Here is a 20,787-nt window from a genome sequence, read left to right as displayed (position 1 = left end):
ACTAGGAAGAGATTAGGGAGGCGTCCGCAAATAGAGAGAGAGAGAGAGGGAGAGAGAGAGAGAGAGAGAGAGAGAGAGGCAGAGAGAGAGAGAGAGAGAGAGAGAGAGAGAGAGAGAGAGAGCTTGGCACAGAGAAAGGAAGACACATAGGATGCACTGGTATGTTTGGGAGGGTGCTACCGTTGCGTGTTTGAGATTTCCAATTTGTCTTTTTGTGTGTGCGTTTGTGTGTGTGTGGAGGAGGGGGAATGCAAAGCTGTGCATTGAATTGGCCACTCTATCACAATTACCTCTGAAGTGACAGCAGGCACACAAACCTGTCACAATAAACACACACACACACACACACACACACAGACACACAGACACACAAGCGGTTTTCTCATTTGCGTCAGTAGTGGACTCAAACAGCATCCAGAGCCTTTAGACAAACACACTGTGGGTTGTTATCACCTTTCATCCCTTTGGCAAACTGGACACCAGAGTGTGATTTTGTGTCTGTGCGTGTTTCATATAGGGAGTCAACACACACACACATACACACACACACGCAGACACACACACACACACACACACACACACAAGCACAGCCAAGTTATCAGCCTATTAAGGGGCAGCTGCTAAGCCAGAGTAAAATGTTGATTCAGGAGAAGATCACACACCAATTACCAGTGGATTCTCCCTCTAATCTGGCTGGCCTTATCTTTGGCTTGATTCTTTGCTTCAGACCATCAAGACATCAAAACAGCCCGATTGCAGTGTACGTGTGTGTGAGTGTGTGTGTGTGCTTGTTTTTGAGTTTGTTTGTGTGTGTGCATCTCAGTATGCGGTTGCAAAAATCAATGAGGTTCTAGGGAAAAGCTCCAACCTCTGAGTCTATCTAAAGAATAAAGGCATTGACTGGTATTCACGCTCAGACAACAGCATTCATCAGCTAAAGATCTCCGCTCTGCACTAACAGGATCTGATACAATACTGACGGTGAAGGAGGCTAAACTGTGGCAAGCTTTATTGAGGACACGCCTCTATCACAAATTATGTCAAAAGTGAAACATATTACTCTTGGCATTCAACTCGTGCCTTTGCACTTATGGATGTGACAGATGTCAATGTGTCAGTATTCAGGTTTTAAGTGGCCATTTATTTCTGCCCAACTGGAATTTGCAACAGGTATGAGAGAACGAAAGGAAGAAAGATAGGCAGGGAAAAGGAGAGGAGGCATGAAAGGAGGCCTGGATGAATGGAGTGATGGATTAGAAAATGAAGGAGATGAGCGGGGAGAAAGGGAGAGAGATGGACGCCGGCTCTGGATAGATTGTCTGTTTAATGCACAGTCCATATAGCCTCTTTATCTCTCTCTCTCTCAGTGCCTCTCTCTCTCTCTCTCTCGCGCTCCCTCATCCGCATGCAGGTCAACTCCTGAGCGAGGGATGAAAAAAGCGATAGAAAAAGGGACTGCGGCAGCGAGCGGAGAAAGATAGAGCATCCTCCACTCCTCTGCCAATCAGTCTCTTCCGTCAAGCATGGCGGCGTGCGCTGCTTGCTGCACGGCGTACAGGGGCCTTCCATTTAACTTGGCTATGTAAAAGGTTTTCTCAGAGGCCTAAAGGAGGCGAGTGCCAGGGACTAGATAAGGTCCCCTGGTCTGCTTGATGGGCCCCACTGGAGGGAGGGAGGGAGGGAGGGATGGGTGGGGGGTGGGGGAGTCAGTCAAGTCCCAAAGAGTGTCTATTGAATACTGCAGGGAGAGGTGTGGGTTTGAGGGAAGCATAAACCTCTGTGAGTGTGTGTGTGTCTACCTAGAAAAATATGAGTGACTATAACCTTTATGCACCATTTCACCCCTGCATGAAATCTTCATTGCTTTACTGTGTGTGTTGTTTTCAGCTCATGTCAATATATCACAAAATGCCAATGAGGGTATTCATGCCCTCTTTCCTCTTCGTCCTTTGCATGCATTTCTTCCTTCTTCAATGTGCCCGTTGTCTCTCTTTTCCTCTTTCCCTTCCCTCCTCCACTCTCACTCTCTCCATTTATACTCCTGCCTCTTGTCCTTTCTTCCTAGCCTCTGTCCATCCCTAAGAGCACAAAGCACTTTTGCTCTGCCCTTGAATCACACATCCGTACCAACCTTGCTCCTTACAAAGCCTGTCTTTTAACAAATCTGCCCAAGTGTACTGTGTAAAAAGCAAGCAACATTTATTAAGCCACTGCGCCGATGGCTTTTATGGGGTGAAAAATATCAACGACGCATTAGTGCTCAGGTGGAGGCAGTCTGAGATGGAACGCAGGTCATAATTTCTTAAAAGCACACAACAAACCACTTCATCCTCTTGTTTTTTTTTTCTTTTTGTGTGAAAAGATCACAAGGCTGTCAGCAAAAGGACACGGTGATGAAAAAAGCATGGTACATTTGATTAGGCGACTGAAGCACTCTCTGGGAGATGCCGTTCTGAAACCTCTCTCGAGTGCTGGTCCATCAACAGCGAGTCGTGACTCACAACTGCCTGCTGAAACTTTCAATTCATTTACATCTACATTTTGACACTGGTTTGTTGGCTTGACATTTCCAGGATAGCGGAGAGTGCCTGGCGTCTCGACGAGACATTACACTCCAAGCAGGGTGAGTATTATGCCACTTTAAGACTTGTTTTGATATTTCTGATGTGTGAAGACTGCTTTTCAGTGAAAGCTTACAGGATGTTTTTATCTCATTAGTGAGGTCTTCCGTTATACATGTCAACTTGTCAAAGTGCTTGTAGCATTTCCTCTGTAAACTTAAAAAAATTTACTCCAGAAGATGCACAGTCTCGTTGCTTTTCCTGGGTTAATGTGATGTCAGCTTTTCGATAATTTTATACAGCTTGGCGTCATGCAAGTCTTCTTCAAATCTTACAGGACCAGAACCTACCAAAGTACACATTTATTTAAAAAATAAGACACTACTTATTGAACAGCTGCACTGGCTTAATTTAAGACTGCAAATCTAACAGAGCACCATCAATGCGCCAACAATCATTTTCACTGAACATCTAGGAATGCTTCACCATATTAAAATAATGAACACCTTTCAGATGAGTTCTGGTTTTGAGGAAGGAAAATGGTCCTTACCTTCTTCTCCAGTGTTGTTAGTTGTTCTTTATAGAAGGCGGAGATGCTGGCCAGCTCCTTCTCTTTCCTCTCCAGCTGTCTGGCCTAAGAAAGATGAAGGACAGAGAGAGAAGAAGAAGAAGAAGAAGACAAAGAAGGAGGAGGAGAACAAGAAGAAAAAGAAAACAAAACAGAAGGAGACAAGCATTGCAGATTTTAGTAAAAAAAAGAACAAGCAGAAAATAAATGACAGCTGTGGTAGACGTTCTTATTAACAGATGACAGTGTACTATGCCCAATTCTGACTGGCTGGGCAGGTCTTTATACATTTCACAGTCATTCAACCTTTGTCAATTAATGTGATATCAAGATGTAAGCATTCCACTGAGCCATCAGGTGATGCACTAGCATCACAAGAATTTGTAAACACATTCTGCTGTTGCAAAATTTATGAACCCATATACAAAGAATTTAAGCTAACAGACACACTAGCATCATCTGGCACCAGTTAAGCGATAGATGGTTACCAAGTGCTTGCCAAGAAAAATGCAGGCTACATGGGGATCTCAGCAGTGTAGCAGTGAGCAAAGCACAAATAATATTTTAGTCTAGAAAAGATGAATTAGCAGCACTAATATTTATTTTTTTAAGTGGCCATGGGAAAAGTAGAATACACTCCCAAAAGTGTGCTTATGGCTTCACATCTGGGGTTCTCATTTTTCCTTCCATCATCGTGTACCTCTTACATCCACTACTCTATGGATATATCACAAATCTATGAATAGTACATCACATCAACACCACAGATGTAGTAAAACCCATGGAAGAAATGGCTATTAAAAAACAGATAAATGTGTACATAAAATGGCGGGTCCTTCTCATGCATCAGAACTTACAAGACCACTCAGGTGGCATGTGACTGGCGCGGCGGCTGCAGCGGCTGACATGGCGAGGTTGGCGTTAGGATGAGGTGAAACGCTCTAATATGCCCGCTGTGCCAAGCTGTGACAGGCAGCAAGATGGCAGATTGGCTGTAAGAAGACCCACTGTTTGGGCCATGGCGTAGCAGCATGCAAGCAGAGGAAGATAGGAGGCAGACGTCAAAGAGATAAACAAGATTCTACGCTGTGAAAACAAGTCGCTGGCTCAGCTTAAAATCAGTAGTCTAGGTGCACTGGGGATGTTCATTTAAAGAATGTTCACTTAAGGTGTAACTTGACTTTCCCCGATGGAGCCATCTTGTTTTTACACGCTGAGTCAATGTCATTACACAAATTCATAAAATGGAATAAAAAAATTGAATTTCTTTATGCCAAATATTAACTGAAATGATTTTATAGATGTAGTCAGACTAAAGGATAATGGAGAGATGTAGCAGAGCTGCAAAAAGAGAATGAAAGAGAGGGATAGTCAAAAGAGATATGCATGATGCAAAATTAAGACACTGGCAAGCATTAGCATCATCAGTATAGGTAATTAACAAGCAAACTACGGGGATCCTTTACCATGCCATCAGCTCAATAACTTCACTCACTGTGCATCACTAATCCATCTCATTTTGAAACATCCAATCACAATAGCACAATGACAGTTTGTTCCCAATCTCTTTATGTGAGAACACGACTTCAAATTTCTTTCTGTAAGAGCACATTCCATTAAAACCCTCAGGGGACAAAGTTTCAAGTGAATTGAATTAAAATGATTTGATTTGAACTAAATAAGCGAGCTGAATTGAGTGGCAGTGAGTTGCATTGAGTTGATATACTGTGTAGAAAACTCTGCGGCCTGGTCAAGGATCTTTAGTGCAGTGTTTCCATGCATCTGTCAGGAGTTTGGTCACGCTGTGGAGAGGATGGAGCTGATCAAAGCGGGACCTCGGCACGGAACAGGAGCACAATCTGAGTCATATGACGGCAAACATGCAGCGCCGGATATATAGAGCGTGGGGTGCATATGATGGCTGAATCCTCTCTGGAACGCACAAGTTTTAGTCTTATGGGTTTACTCGTGTGAGCCTGTGTATTGATATGAGTATCAAACTATGCTAGGCCACACACGAGCACACACTGTTTCCAACCAATAAGGGTAATGAGTGAGCTGGTGCCATGGCTGTGTGAACATGATATGGTGCATGAGCACGGCGACACTGGCTGGGAGCGGGGCATGTGACAGGGAGCAATGGGGCAAATAGACCTATGTAGCACTGAAATAGAAAGCCAAGTGTGTGATACGCATTATGCACATACACACAGAAATAAACAGTCACACGCAAATGCATAAACATGCACCCAGGCAAGCACGCACACGCACACACACCACGATTTTATGTCATGGTATAATGGTGACTGATTGCTGTAGCCGCGTTGTGCATTATTGTGTGTGATATGGATCAGATGGAGCAACAGCATCTTCCCTGGGAGATCCACTGATCTTATGTGCTCTCAACTGATATGGTGCATACTGTACACACACGTGTGCACACTCTCTCTCACACACATACACACATATATTGATGTTACATTTAATGTAATCCAATCTAATCTTATCCTAACTTAACAGGCACATGCATCCCCAAAGAGCACACCTGCAAATCCCTATACTGCGTTCAACGCACTAACACACTTTTTCTTTCTACAGCAGCTGTTTGATGCTTGAGGGCTGTGTGTGCATGTCTGAGTGTGTGCGTGTGTGTGTGTGTGTGTGTAAAATCACCTCTGCCGGCACCACAGATGATGTGTAATTTTCTAGCTGAATACCTCCCAAAGTGTTGTTGTGTGGAATAGTGGCGGCAGCACATTCACAGCCTCGCTTTAATGCACAATGAAAACATGACATTTGAATAGAGGAGAGAGAGAGAGAGAGAGAGAGAGAGAGAGAGAGAGAGAGAGAGAAAGGAAGAGGTAGAGAGAAAGAGAACAGGAGAAAGGGAGAGAGTTTAAAAAAAGAGGCACCAGCATTGCTAGTGTTGCTTACCCAAGCATCCATTTCTGCTGGCTAGGAGAGAGAGGAGCAGGGGTGAGAGAGACAGAGAGAGTGGAAGGTATAAGAAAGGTGCGGGGTTGAAAGAGATGGTAATAGAAAGAAAGAGGGGGATAAAAAAAAACCGGTGTAAAAAGGGAGAGAAGGAGGGAGGTGAAAAGAGCATGTAAAATGTAAGGGTGAGAAAGAGTGGTAAAGATAAATAAGGGAAATAGGCCCAGTCAGAAATGAAGGGGAGAATGAGAGAACATGCGGGAGGAGAGAGAAAAAAACAAAGCAGTACAAGAAAGAAGAGAAAAAAGGAACAAGGAGGGAACAAGGTTAGTGCAGCCAATCACAAGCAAACTCATTCAAACAACAGCATTAACTATAAGTTACACGTGTTAGTTTGTGATAAGAGCTAATAGGCCAGATGTCTACTGCTGTGTGTGATGTAATTCTGGTCTCCAATACTCTCACAATGCATCACAACACATGTCCCAACATCCATGTAAGTAACTACTTAGCTTGGTAGATTGCTAATGTATTTGCATGCTCAAATGAAAATCGTTCTATGGCTCAGCATGACTTTCATTGTTTTCCTTGCTGTTGTCGTGGTAACGCATGATCCACAGAGATGTGGATCTGGGGGACTGAGTGGACCAGGTCCATAAAGATGGCAGCCTGCTGGACTGACATCATTCAGTGTTGTCTAACCATCCCACAGGGCAATGCGCACCCAGCTGTCTCTCTTCCTCTCTGTTTGAACTAGAGAAAGAGGATGTTGGCATTCACATGTTTTCACTGTGAGACAGGTAGGCTATGATAAAAATAATGACTTTTGTGCAGGATGCTGCTATCGGTGCGTTTCATTACGTCAAACACCCCCTGGCCATTTGGATTATCGGTATGTTGCATAGACATGGGGAGAGGAGAGGAGAGGAGAGGAGAGGAGGGAGAAGAGAGGAGAGGAGAGGAGAGGAGAGGAGAGGAGAGGAGAGGAGAATAAGATTCTAAATCAAGGAAATGATGTATTCCTCCCCACAGAATATTTTCAGCAAGCAAAGCCTGTGTCATGGTAGTATTATACTATATTAAATGGGCATAAAATAATTTAGGACTTTTATCAAACTCTATGTGTGACAAAGGAATTGCAACAACATTGACAACTCTCTGGCACAGCTTATGGTAGCCTGCAATGGACAGAAATATAAAAGTCACATTTTCATAACAGAATTAAGCTAATTAGAGCACAGATATATCAGAAACATCTAGTAAAGAGGTAATATATCATGATATTGCTTTGTAATTTGCTTCTTTTTTTTTCTTGAGGAACAGGTAATTGACCAATTTAACGTAACCTTGGATAATAGCAGAAATTAACTTACACTACCAACTGAGCCACTGTACGTCAAGGCAAGCAGTGCATACACATGGTCAAACAAATGGACATAATGCATGGTAGCACTGAAGCTATTAACTTGAAGGGCACAATGTATTCTTTGTGTAGACTTTTTTTATTAATTTCATGCCTATTGGTAGATCCCACGAGGAATTAAATGCCTACCATTTGCCCTGTAAAAGCAAAAGGAACACTGTAAGATGGATTCTGGCACGACTGTTCAAACAGACACTTTAAAGTAAGTGAATCATGGTAAAATATTAGAATCATCCCTGTAAGGCTGTGCTCTACCAAGTGAGCAACACAATGTCGTCTAGAGGAGAGTACGCTCACACAAAAACATTATAAGATATGACTGTAACTGAATGATGACACATGCCATGTGTAAAACTATAACTTTGCCATGTGTTGAGAGATAATGACCAGCTCCCTGTACATTATCCTGCTTATACTAAAGAAACTAATCATTTGACATGAAAAGTTGATTTAAAATCTTTTAATTACAAGTTTAAGTAACTTAGAAGCTTCCACAAAAAAAAACAGTCCAGCAGGACTGTCTGCAGTAAACAAGGAATAACGTATTTTTGGCACAAGGTGTTGCGAGCTAATTTGATTAAAAAAATCAACAAAATCAACTGGACTTCTTGACTGCAAGTTGATTATGATTATGATGTGAAACAGCGGTCTGATATGTGAAACAACGATCACACATAGCCCTGATCAATCAGAAATGAGTATTCAACAAAGTTGCATAATAATATAAACTTAATGCATGGCTAAAGTGGTCCAGATTCACTCATGTGGCAACATGTCCCACATTTTAAAGCAAGATAAAGAATTATTTAAGCAAAAAGCCGCAAGACACTTTTGCATCAGGCCTAACAATGCCTCCAAGTTGTTCTAAAATCTCTGTAAAGAACAACTTCCAAGTGGCTTACTGCTTTCATAAAATGGCAGCAACACATCAACATAATGAAAAGTGAACATAAATATTCAATGAATCTTTTTTTGTAATCAATAATAGTTAAATTTTATTGTTCCACAATATAGTTCTACTACAGGTATGAGTGGTTATTTTCTGTTGGCACATTAATATTTAAATTAACTGTTACTCAATCACAGGTGTGTGTTTATTGGGTATTTTACAACGTCTGTGAACAGGACTCAGCTAGAATTGAGACCGCAGGATTATCCGCTGAATAGGTTGATTTATAGGCCTCTGTATGTATGTGTCTAGCGAATGCAGTCATAAAGTGCACTATTATGTGTTGCAATACATCTATCATCAAATGAAATAACGCTCAGCTAAAGCACTATAATATACACACCCACAGAACACAAACATTTGGGTGTGTCTAGCCTTGCTCAGTCAAACCAAGTGCTCCCGGTCCAGCATTAGACACAGAATAGAAAGGGATAGATTAGAACAGTGGGCGGCTCTAATGTTGCCATGCCTCATAAAAACACCATTGAGTTAAATGAGGTGAGCTCACACAGCCAGTTGTCGCAGTGTGTGTGTGTGTGTGTGTGTGTGTGTGTGTGTTGGATAATCTGTGTAACGGATACAGCCGATGCCATCTGTTTAACCTCCCCACTCTTCAGTGGCTGGCCCCTAACTGAATGTGTGTATGTGTGTGTGTCTGTGTGTGTATTTGTGTATGTGGCCCCCAACAGAGTGCTCGCAGGAGTGTGGAGGGCCCATTTACATAGATGATACGCTCTAGAAGAGAGATGGAGGGGCTTGTTGAGATACAGGAATACACACGCAGACAGACACAGACACACACACACACACACTTTGGTGCAGTCCATGGACCATAGCGGACAATGGCATTTCAGGTCCATCCATTGGTAGTACTGTGGCTCCCTGGTGACCAGTCAGCAGCCTCACTCTGAACACCCAGAGTCTGGATCAACTGACGAAGCAAACATATAGCCTCGAAAGTATTCCAAATAGACAAAGGGCCCCTTTCACCACGATGAAGTTAAGGTGCTAAGTGTAGCATTTTTAAACATTAACATATCATTGTCAAATGAATTGTGATTAATTGTATTAGCATAATTACTCTAAACAAATGAGACCATGGGGAGATGATTGGTGGCTTCTATGCAGATGCACAAGAAGATGTTGCTACTTGCCCCCCTGATAATGTCAAGTTGAAACTATGTGCTGGAGGAACATACTATGTGCTGGAGGAACACACTATGTGCTGGAGGAACACACTATGTGCTGGAGGAACACACTATGTGCTGGAGGAACACACTATGTGCTGGAGGAACATACTATGTGCTGGAGGTAGCATAGACCTCCATGCGCGTTAAGGCCTTTTCAGATAGGGCACGGCAACGGCACCCCTGTGCCCTGAAACCCATTACTTTCTATGGCTTGTGCCGTGCAACGACGGCTTTGTGTTGCACTAAGCAAAGCGCAAGCACGTTTGTGCTCAAAGTGCAACCTAGTTGAACTTTTGCGGTGCACGCTGCCCTGTGCTGCCAACAGAAACAAGGCACCCAGCCAGCCAGGCACTGAAGGAAATATGGAGACTTGGCTGTGTCTGAATTCCCTGAATTGTACAACACCAGTTTCTGTTTATATAGAGACCTCGGCAGGAAAACCCTATCTTGGAAACAGGTTTCCAACCAAGAGGGAATAACAGGTGTGTTTTAACAATGCAAAGCAATCTATAGCACCATTGCTAGCAACAGTGAAATGACGAGTTTTGTCCAGTGGCTAGAAAAATTCCGATAGAAAAACATTGCGTCCAACCTGAAAAGGCCATTCCTCTCCCTGAAAAACTCCTCACTGTCAGGTGAAAAGAAAAGTCTGGAGACTCCATGTGTATCGGAGGAGACGTGGCAGTCTACACCCTCCTAGACTGACACGGGGATCGTGCAACGACGGGGACCGTGGAGCACAATGGGAATTGGCAACGACAAAATTGGGAGACAATAGGGCGGGAAAAAAGCAATATTCCTACGTGTCATAAAGCAATCCAACTGATTTTCTGCTAAATCTGACCCAGTCACACACTGTAAAATCCAGTGTAGAGGCTGCCAGTCTTCTCAGTGATGGTCTTGTTTGTTTATGTCAATATATGAATGCCTCAAAATTAATGTGGTAATGATTTATTGAGGTTAAAATGTTACACATAGCATCTAGTTGTGGTTTAGGTTAGGTTTGTTTTTTTTTACAATGGAAATCTAAACTGACAAGTTTGAATTAGTGTGAGTTTAATTTGAATCCATGTCTGTAAAGGCAGCTCTAAATATCTCATGTTACAGCAATTCCAAACAATACAGTTTATTTGGTCCTATAGCTTAATGAATTGACTAACACTGTCAAGGTTACCGGTTCAATTCCAACTAGGGACACGTGCTAAAAATGTATGCACTCATTGTACTGCAAGGTGCTTTGGATTAAAGCGTCCATCAAAAGGGCAAATACTATGCTTCATATAATGGTACTTCAGCTCGCTGAATTCATTGTACTAGTGACTGAACCAAGCACTAACTAGTTGTACAGATATATAAGATGTATAAATAAATAAATATATGATATATCATGTTGATGTGAACTTCTGGGACAACTGCAATGTCTCTGTCACTGTGGGTTAAAGTGTTTTAGTTTCAACCAATTATTTTGTATCCCCAGACAAAGACATTTTCATTGTAGCGAAGGATTTAGTGGGCAGATACTGGACACTCCACCACCACACAACCTGTAGGTCCCTTAGCAGTGGGCTGGTATGGGTGGGTATGCTTGCTGATGCCCCTGCCAGACACACACACACACTCACACGATTTAAAGGATCTCAATACATTTGATTTTCTGTGCTGAGCTGAATCATATTTGCTGTGGTTGTACCATGAGGGTCACCAGATGCACCAGCTTGGCAACGCTTCATGCCTGATTTAGACTTGAAACCCCAATGGTCTGGCAGCATGGTGTATGTGTGTGTGTGTGTGTGTGTGGGAGTGAGAGAGGGAGGGAGACAGAGAATGTGACACTATGACTGTGTGTGTGTGTGTGTGTGTGTGTGTGCACGTGCAAATGAGTGACAAAAACGTACTGTTTGTGTGTATGTGCATGCCTGTCACACCAAGAGGACGAGACCTTTTGGTCTCCAACACCACCTCACATGGAGAGAAACGCTTCCTTGGAAATCAATTATGTAAATGCTGAATTATGCAAATACCACATTTGAATAAATCTGTGTGTTTGGGGAGGAAAGGTTTTGGCGTGGCTTTCTACTTGGAGTAAGGACTGGAGAGAGAGAGAGAGTGAGAGAGAGAGAGAGAGAGAGAGAGAGAGAGAGAGAGAAAGACGGCTAGGTTGAGGATTAGGCTTGAGAATGTCACTGGCAGACACAGTTTGTGCAGTCAAACTCCTGATTTGGCTTTGTAATCAGAGAGAGAAAGAGAGAGACAGAGAGAGAGAGAGGCAGACAGAGAAAGGCAGACAGAAGAAAATAGAGAGCTAATTCACTGACAGCTTTCTTCCCGTCATATCTCTATGGGAATTACTACGTTAAGCACATTCATCATGTGTGCCAGTAATAAATGCCATTGGTACAGCTGAGCGCTCTCACCCCAGCCCTCGTACGGTTTATGTTGATGTTTGGCTGAAACTCCTCAGTGTTTGTGTGGAACTGCTCTCAAAAGGCACACTGTGTGATCCATAGCCAGCTGAACGATGCGTGCACACACACACACACACAATGGAGTTCACCTATATCATGCTACTGTATCACTTAGAATACCTGACATACTGTAAGGAAGTACTTAACATTCAACAGAGGCACATACACATCGCGACATACACTGAATGTACAAAATATTAGGGACACTTTTCATGACGCACTCTAAGTGTGTTTACATGCAAATTATTAACCCGGTAGCTGGGAATAATCAGGTTATGGCAATAATTCGATTGACACGTTTACATGCACTCTAGTAATGCAATAACAGGGAAAACCACGGTTTACATGATTCAGTCATAGTTGGATTTATCTTCTTAACTTCCTGCCGGTTGTTTTGGATTTTGAACGGCGCTGCACAGATGATTTTCATATGGTCAGGTTTCTGTGTCTCATTACTTTGCACTGGTTGCAAAACAGTTTAACAAACGTTTCCTCATCAGTCCAAAAGTGAGTCTCGCCGGCTGCCATGCTGTTAGATGTTTACTGCTTCTGGGGACGTCTTTCTCTATCCGGTTACATTTGCGCTCATGCACAGATGTAAAAAAAAAAAAAAAGAAAGAAATCAAACTAAGGGTATACATGCACCGAATAATACAAAACATTGGGCGAAAAACCAAGCTGTGTTAATCGGGTTTCTCATAATGCGATAACGGCCTTTATCCGATTAAGGAAATCGCACTATGTCGTTTACATGACCACTTGAATAATCGTGGAATTGCCTTAGTGGACTATGATTGGTTTATTAGTGTGCATGTAAACACACTCACTGATGAGATGAATCTGGGTAAAATCTATACCAATCAGGAGGAGATGTAGATAAAAGGAAGCAGACGAGTTAGACAAGCTTTGAGACAATCTAGATGTGGATTGTGCAAAAGGGGCTGCAACTCAATATCAGGAAGATGCCCCCAATATTGTCTACATTCAGTGTATATCCTAGGCCCGAGGGTGTTTCCAATGAATATCTATTGTATTGATATTATCCATTGTATTTGTTCATTGTTCCTCATCCTTCACGAACGTAAACAAATGCTAAACCACAATGCAAACAGGAACTGAAAAAGCAAAAGTGCATACAAGGTGATTTCCACAGGTTTAGCCTACATTTATCAGTAGCTGGTGCATTTCCACAGACACACTTGGAGTCACAATATCACCTTGCCTCTCTCTCTCACACATACACACTCACAAATGCAGAAACACACACATGCACTCCATGCACACAGTTTCTATCTGGAAAACAGGTTAAAATACATATGCATGCATCATCACACAAACATGTGGGTATGCACACACCTGTATGCATCCACATACATACACGTGCACACACTTAAAAACGAGCGCACACGTACACTCTAGACATACAGTAGAAACACCAGAGGCATGAATTGGTTAGTCTAGCTGTTTGCTCATTAAATGTGTGTTCTCCTCACATAGCTGGGGGAGGCTAAATGATTTAACACTTAATCATCAGTCTGCTTTCCCACCACAGACTGGCAGAGAGAGAGAGAGAGAGAGAGAGAGAGAGAGAGAGAGAGAGAGAGAGAGAGAGATGTCAATTGAAACAGACAAAGAGTAGTAGTGGGAGGAAAGGGAAAGATGGACGAAGTGAGAGAATATGAGAGTAAAAATAAAGGGAAGGTGGTGAGTGAGAGAGAGAGAAAGAGAAAGAGAGAGAGAGAAACAGAGGAGAAACAATAACCACTGGCATCTTCTCAACTCATTTGGTCCAATTAGGGTTTCCTTGCATTCAGCTTAAAATAAAGTGATTTTCCGCAAAGTGAAACTTTTAAGTCCAAAGACCCAACTTCTCCACTAATGAATTTCAAAATGCTTTCTTTGCTCAGGAGAAACTGTATTGACTACAGCCAGGAACAGTTTGACCCAACTGAGTTCTGATTAGGTCTAGCAATTTAAACTCACCAACAGGAACATGTCCAGACAGTGTTTTCAACTTGACTACCTGTACAGTTTCGCTTGGTTACACTTAACACTTGGATTCTACTTTATTGACAGGTCAGAACCCACACAATTTAGATTTTGCTTGCACGGCTATGGGATTTTCCATGCTCAGTTTGGAAGTGGTCAGGTAACAATCCAGCTAAATTATGACGCACAGTGAATGTACATACATGTAAAGAGATAAATGCAAATTTAAATGGGTAGCCACAGGGGACAGTTAACAGTCCAAATGTGGAACATTAAATGATTACATTTAAAAAAATCACATTGAAAGGAAATTACTTACTTCACAACGAGAGAATACCCATCAAGGACCCAGGGGTCATTTGTAAACTCCTCCCAAATGCTTCAATGAAACTATAACTTTCACTAGAGTATACCAGAGCCCAAGACAGTAGATTCAATGACTCCAAACACAATTATGTAAGATGAGGCTATACCACAGGCAGAAACAGAAGGGCTTCATTTGTTAATACTGCCCTATGTTTTGGATCTTCCAACATGCAGAAATACTTCTTCAAAAAAGCATATGTTCACAACATCAAAGAGGTATGCCATATGCTTGTTTAGACCCATACTGTATATATTTTGCAGGTGAAATGTTTTAGATTGCATATCAAAGATGCTTTCCTTACAAATTTGTTTCAATGTCTCTTGATAAATGAGAGATATGATTCACAATCTGGAAAAAACTCAATAGATCAATTGTTCTAACCTCATACTGTTAAAGCAGATAAACTGCCCTATAAATCAAATCCACTTCAATGACATGAGAATTACAAGATTGTCCACTGATAATCTTTACATTTGACCCCAATCAATGCAACTTGAACGAACCTCACCCATTGCTACAACACTAAGCGTTACTTCCCTATATAGGAACAAACATCTGGAAACGTTATTTTTCCGCTAGACAATAATTTTCGTCTGACTGTCTCATTACATTATGACTGCTTTCTGATGGGAGAGGGATTCCACTCCTACACATTTGGCCTTTGGACCAACAGGATTAGCGCTAGGCGTTCCCCCCCTCTTTCTCTGCTCTGCACCGATCAAAATCTCCTCAGCCGGTGTGCGCTCTGCTCGTCAGCAATTACCGTCACTCGAGACGATGGAGCTGTGTGTGTGTGTGTGTGTGTGTGTGTGTGAGAGAGAGAGAGTGTGTGCATGCTCAAAGGGTTTAGCTGCTTTAACATGCAGAAAAGATGTCAAGTCTGTGATTACAATATAGCTGATAACAACTGGTTTAGCCGTGTGTGTATGTGTGTGTCTGAGGCGTTATTGTATTGCCTATTGCCAGTTCCTATGGGAGAGACATTTGGAGCGTGTATCTCTGTGTGTGTGTGTGTGTGTGTGTGTGTGTGTGTGTGTGTGTGTGTGTTTCTGTGCAGCTCCACAGTATTTCACACCTGCAGATTTAAAAGCCGTCACTATGGTAAGGGCTGACGTTCGCCCACTCAATTTCAACATAAATCTCTCTCACACTACTACCATCTCTCATCATTGTCCTTCAATCCATAACTTTTCTTTTTCATTCATCCCTCTCTCGCCTCTCCCTCTTTCTCCTGGATTCTGCACGCCGCCCTCCATTCTTTTCTCCTTCCCCAGTCCACTGCTCCCTCTCTTCCTCTCTCTGCCTCTTTGTCTTTGGCTAACAAGCAATGTTAGCTATCTAGCTGGCTGGCTGTCGGAGTCAGACATCTGAATCCATTACTATACCACGCTCCAAGTCTCTCCTCTCCGCCTTTCAGCTCCTATAGTCTGTCCCTGTCCACATTTTCCAGCAGCTAGCTAGCCTAATGCTGCCATATGCTGGCTGCCCCAGCCGCTGCCTGCTATAATGTTGGTGACAATGACTCTTCAGTCCTCTCTCACAGGTGTTCCCTGGGAGAAAGAGGATGCTGGTAGATGGACACAGACAAATATAGCATTCGCTGTGTACGCACATGTATATATGCTCACAAATACACAGATGTGATGCAGTCAGGGGCTTCTAGAAAGAGGAGAATCCTTCATTTCTGTAGTGTTTTTGCAATAGAGATGCTGCCTGTGTACGAGTGTGCATGTGTCTGTATGTGTGTCTACATTTGCAACCAACATGTAAGGGATGATGAATAAACATCGGATGAACGCACACTGTTGTTGGCCGATAAAAGATGCCGCCTCTAGGTCAGCGGGTGACAAGCTTAGAGTTGTATTTCAACTGTCTGATTTGTATTGTCTGGTAATCTGCTCAACGCTTATGTGCTATAATCTGCTGAAAAACAACGGATGCACAGTTCTTATTTTAGGTATATGCTGTAGACTTGGGTCAGAAGAAAAAAAAATCCATCCAGATATTATTTTGGGATTGGCTGAATACACTTGAACCATCCTGCCCATCTGGTGCTACAAAGCAAACACTCAAAGCATCTGAAGTGATCTGAATTGACAGATTGACACAGCCATTGGCCAGTTTGTCCAAATTCAGTGAGAAGAATGGTGGGATGGTAAAATTGTTTGTTGCCTTCACATTGCAACTCAAACCTATGATTAGTCAATGTGATACAGTTTCTTTCAAAAATGCCACTGCTGAGATAATATTTAAGATTATCAACATTTCAGTTCTCTGTGTCACCAGGGAGCTAAAGGAAAATCTAAAGGAAACCATAATAGGAAAGGTTATTAGGAGTGTGCTGATCCAACAGTACACAGATCTACTCACGTAACACTAGAGAGAATTATAGTCTGCTCTGGGCTGTGTCTCAGATGCAGCAGGGTGGCTAGAGAGAGCGTTCTGTAACTGTAAGGTCACAGGTTCAATCCCTGCAAAACACAACATTTCCATCCTTGCCAAGTGTCTCTACACTGCAGCAGGGCAATACTGTTAACATGTGTGACATCAACCGCTGAGGTCTGAGTGTTTGTGTGATCTCGTCTGACTTTAATGAATGTTGGGTTTTCGTGCTGGTTTTCATCATCTTTCTTTTGGACAGTGTCAAACGCTGTGCTGTGACTCATCTCTCCTCATCCTGCGCCACACACACAAACACACACACACACACACACACACACACACACACACACACACAAAAGAGGGACAGGGAAAGAGGGGGTGAAAAGAGAGAGACAGTAAGGGAGAGAGAGAGAGATAGAGGAGAAGGAATGAGAGCTGGGAGAACATGTTGCCCAGGAGCACATGTTGCTGTGCAGAGCACGCATCCATCCTCCTTTATTTCCCCTAGCAAATGAAACATGCTTCAACACTGCCTTCTAGTGACCATTAGAGGAATTACATCATGTTTCCTTATCACTTCCCAACAAGCTTGCTCCTTTATCCAAATACTAGACTAGTTAGCCCAACCAATAACCCATAGCATGCAACCAGAGGTGTTGATGTGGTAAAAATGTATGTATGTCTGACTTCACAGCAAGGGGATTATCCTCCCTCACCATCTGAAATGATTTTCACATTTCTTCACATTCCTATTAAATAAGTATCATCCGACTATAGCATTTACCAATACACAGGATATGGTGGAGCTACCAATTTTGCTATTAAACTTGAGTGACTGCCTACAACCTGGCTAGGATGTTAGAGGAAAGGGGAGGTGTGAGAGAGTGGGCTCCTCACCTCCCATCACAGATGTTTTGGTCCAAATGGGTTTTTCCCTGCAGTCTTTACAACTGTTGTACGACTTCATTAGGATAAAAACAGGATTAAAACCTTTTTTTTCAGCATCATGATGAATTTTTCACCCATCTGAGCCAGACAAATGTACAAGACTGGGAGGCCATAGCTTTTTTCTACTAAGCTTTTACTGAGCAGTACCCTCAATTTGAAAATCGATAGTTGCGCACGGTAGCTTAGATCACAGGTGGAGCCTTTTAACAGGGTCTACTGGCTTAACGACTCATCTAGTTGCCTCAGCGCACTGAAAATGTACATGCTCGTGCTCAGCCAATCAGGGTGAGCCTACACAACCCTATGACGCTCCGCCTTATGTAAGTCAAGCGCACCTACACTCTGCATCCACCTTGTCTGCATCCATGTCAGCGACTCGTGGAGCAGCAGGGTGACTCAGAGGGCTCTGCATGTGATCATAGAATAGAGCTACCATGCGTAACTATCATTCTACTTCACACAGGCTTCACCCTCTAATGGGGCGCTATTGGTTTAGGGGGCGAAGCCCGATCACTACGCCCCCTGCTGTGACACTAACATACCGCATCACAAGCCTGATTGACTGTAACCAACTGTGCAAACAAGTACACCAGTCATGGTCTGTCCCTATCCTTACTGATCAGTGGTAAGGGAACAACCCTACTGCAATGGCTTTAAGGCTTTGAATTGAATTCAATTAATGTTATACCATCAGTGTTTAACATGCGGGTCTCCAAGCATAACAACCTAGACTTACTGATGATCCAGCATTTTAAGACCATCACCATAGTCCTCCTATTCACAGGTCCTGTGTTCCAGAATCAAGCACGGACCTGGAAAAAGCCCAGACACATCCAACAATAATAATATCTGATGAATGGACAGGGTGTTGACCAAGACGCAGCCGTACAAATGTCCTCCACACTTATTCCACTGAATAAGGCTGTTCACACCATCACACCATGTGTAGAATGCCCTGGTACAGCCACAGGAGGGTCTCTGCCCGCCAACATGTAAGCTTGTGAAATGCCGTCACAAAGCCAGTGAGCGGGCCTCTGTTTAGACACCGGCTTGCCAACCACTGTGTCTCTATAGCACACAAACAGCTGTTTGTCTGTGTGCGTCTCGGCATAGACGTGCGCGCCACATAACATGCCAATGTGTTCAGCGGGCAGAAGCAGTGCAACCTTTCCCCTCTCTCTCCAGCATGTTGAGGAGGATAGAACGCCGAATCCAGCTGATTAGGTCCTAGACCTAAAAGAACTTTTAATGTTCTTACGCATAACTGGACAATTGTAAATTGTGCAGTTAATTATAATTTCATGTGTATGCATATGACTGCTGATCTCTGCTCGCACTCTGCACTTTAACAGCAAAAATATGCAAATGGACAACTGTTCTGGACTGTCTTTGTGTCTTTTTATCATGTGATATGTTTATTCAATGTCTTGTTTTTAATGTTTGTTTGTCCCTTTTAATTGTGTCCTTGAAATTGCCCCATGCGACATAGTTAAAAAGATAAAAGTTGTAATTTGAACTGGAACTCCGTGACGATGCTGTCCACTATTAGTTTTTCCCCTCTAAACAGGATGACAACATGCCTTTCCTATGTGCAACTAAAAGCAAATCCCACAACAGGCTACAGCAGTGGCAAACGTTCACCTGCAACCCCCACACAGCAACACAACAGGTATCAGAAGCCTATTCCTCTCACCCACCTAGGAAGCTTCGGAAACTCAATTACTTAAAGCAGATGCTTGTTCCTGTGTGTGTTTGTGCGCGCGTGTTGTTCGGCACTGAAAGCCTGTGCATACTAATAGCATTTTATATGCGGCACAGATGACACCTCCAAGGCGGAGAGAATAGACAGGGAGAAGAAAACGAACACAGGAGGTGTTAATGAAAGAAAGGAGAGGAGAAGAGACTAGGTGCTAATGTAACTTGTTGTCTCTTCCGTGACTTTACTCAAGGTTTAACTGTTAGCCTGCCCTATACACAATGCTAGGCTTCAGTGTACTATGTGTAGGCATTTATATACCACCCTAACAAATATGGCATAGAAGGAATGGGGATTATCAAGTGTTAGGAGGGAATGGATTTTTCTACTGAACAAAAAAGCAAACATTACAGTGAAATATGCTGTTTTTTAATAGGCTTTAATGATTGATAAGGACTGGATTAGTGCAGCATAGATAATATTCATGATGTTAAGAGGATATAGGCTAGGGATTGAACAAGCGTGAATGCTCCTCATTTTCAACTGTGCGAGCTGGAGTTCCCCCCCCCCCCCCGTTCCTCTAAGGTAAATCAACGCAGAAGACCTGCAAGCACAGGTATGCACACACACACACACAGATACATACATACATACATACACACACATATATACACACATAAAAATAGTCACAGCGGTGGCGGTTGGTGCTGAGACAGGAGTAAATGGCTAATGTGAGTGTTTGTGACAGGCAGCCTGAGGCAGAGTGGGGAGCAGCTCAGCTCTCTGACAGGTGTTCCCTCCACACCTCGCTCACCTCCTCCTCACCCCTACACTAACACACAGCCTGCATGCTGGGGAGCTGGGAGCGCGCAGGGGTAAATAGGCTGGCTACATGCGTGTTTGTGTGTGTGATAGTGTGAGGGGAGTGTGTGTGGGAGTACGGAGCGCGCGCATGGGTGTGTGTCTGTGTATTTTTGTGTCTGTGTGTGTCTGTGTGTGTCTGCTTTTTCCTCTGAGAAATAAGCCAGTTCCCAAACTATTCAAAGTGGAGTGTTTTATGGCGGAACGGGGGAAGGGAGGGAGGTAGAGAGACTTTTCCTTTAAGCCTCCAGCTGCGTTCTTGCCGGTGGATGTGAGGTCGACAGAAACCGGAAAGCTAGGAGGGAAGCCCACCTGCTACGCGGAGAGATTTGAAGTAGTGGAGGAGCGCTTGAGTCAAATTCCCATGTACTTTGAACGTCCTCAAAAGTTGAAGCATTGCAACAAAAAAAATATATAAACCGAGCACATCTTTCTTTTTAATGTTTGGAATGAA

At 43.0% G+C, this 20,787-nt stretch overlaps 2 protein-coding genes across 4 annotated transcripts in view; both read right to left on the bottom strand.

Annotated features, from left to right (window-relative positions):
- Positions 1 to 20,787, bottom strand: part of LOC139907941 (phosphatidate phosphatase LPIN2) — a 114,278-nt gene that overhangs the window by 59,466 nt on the left and 34,025 nt on the right. The window lies entirely within an intron of this gene.
- The window catches only part of chchd6b (coiled-coil-helix-coiled-coil-helix domain containing 6b), a 59,146-nt gene that overhangs the window by 30,277 nt on the left and 8,082 nt on the right, over positions 1 to 20,787 (bottom strand). The window contains exons 5-6 of one of the 2 annotated variants that reach the window (XM_071894481.2): positions 6,064 to 6,084; positions 3,112 to 3,195 (exon numbers count right to left, since the gene is read on the bottom strand). In XM_071894481.2, the coding sequence (XP_071750582.2) occupies positions 3,112 to 3,195; positions 6,064 to 6,084 (105 nt within the window). The remainder of the gene's footprint in view (positions 1 to 3,111; positions 3,196 to 6,063; positions 6,085 to 20,787) is intronic. The other variant, XM_078283707.1, reaches the window with a different exon arrangement.

This window comes from Centroberyx gerrardi, chromosome 5 (genome assembly GCF_048128805.1).
Source record: "Centroberyx gerrardi isolate f3 chromosome 5, fCenGer3.hap1.cur.20231027, whole genome shotgun sequence".
Classification (NCBI taxonomy): domain Eukaryota; kingdom Metazoa; phylum Chordata; class Actinopteri; order Beryciformes; family Berycidae; genus Centroberyx; species Centroberyx gerrardi.
The sequence above is the reverse complement of the archived record's forward strand: the minus strand, read 5'-3'. Positions and strand labels throughout refer to the sequence as shown.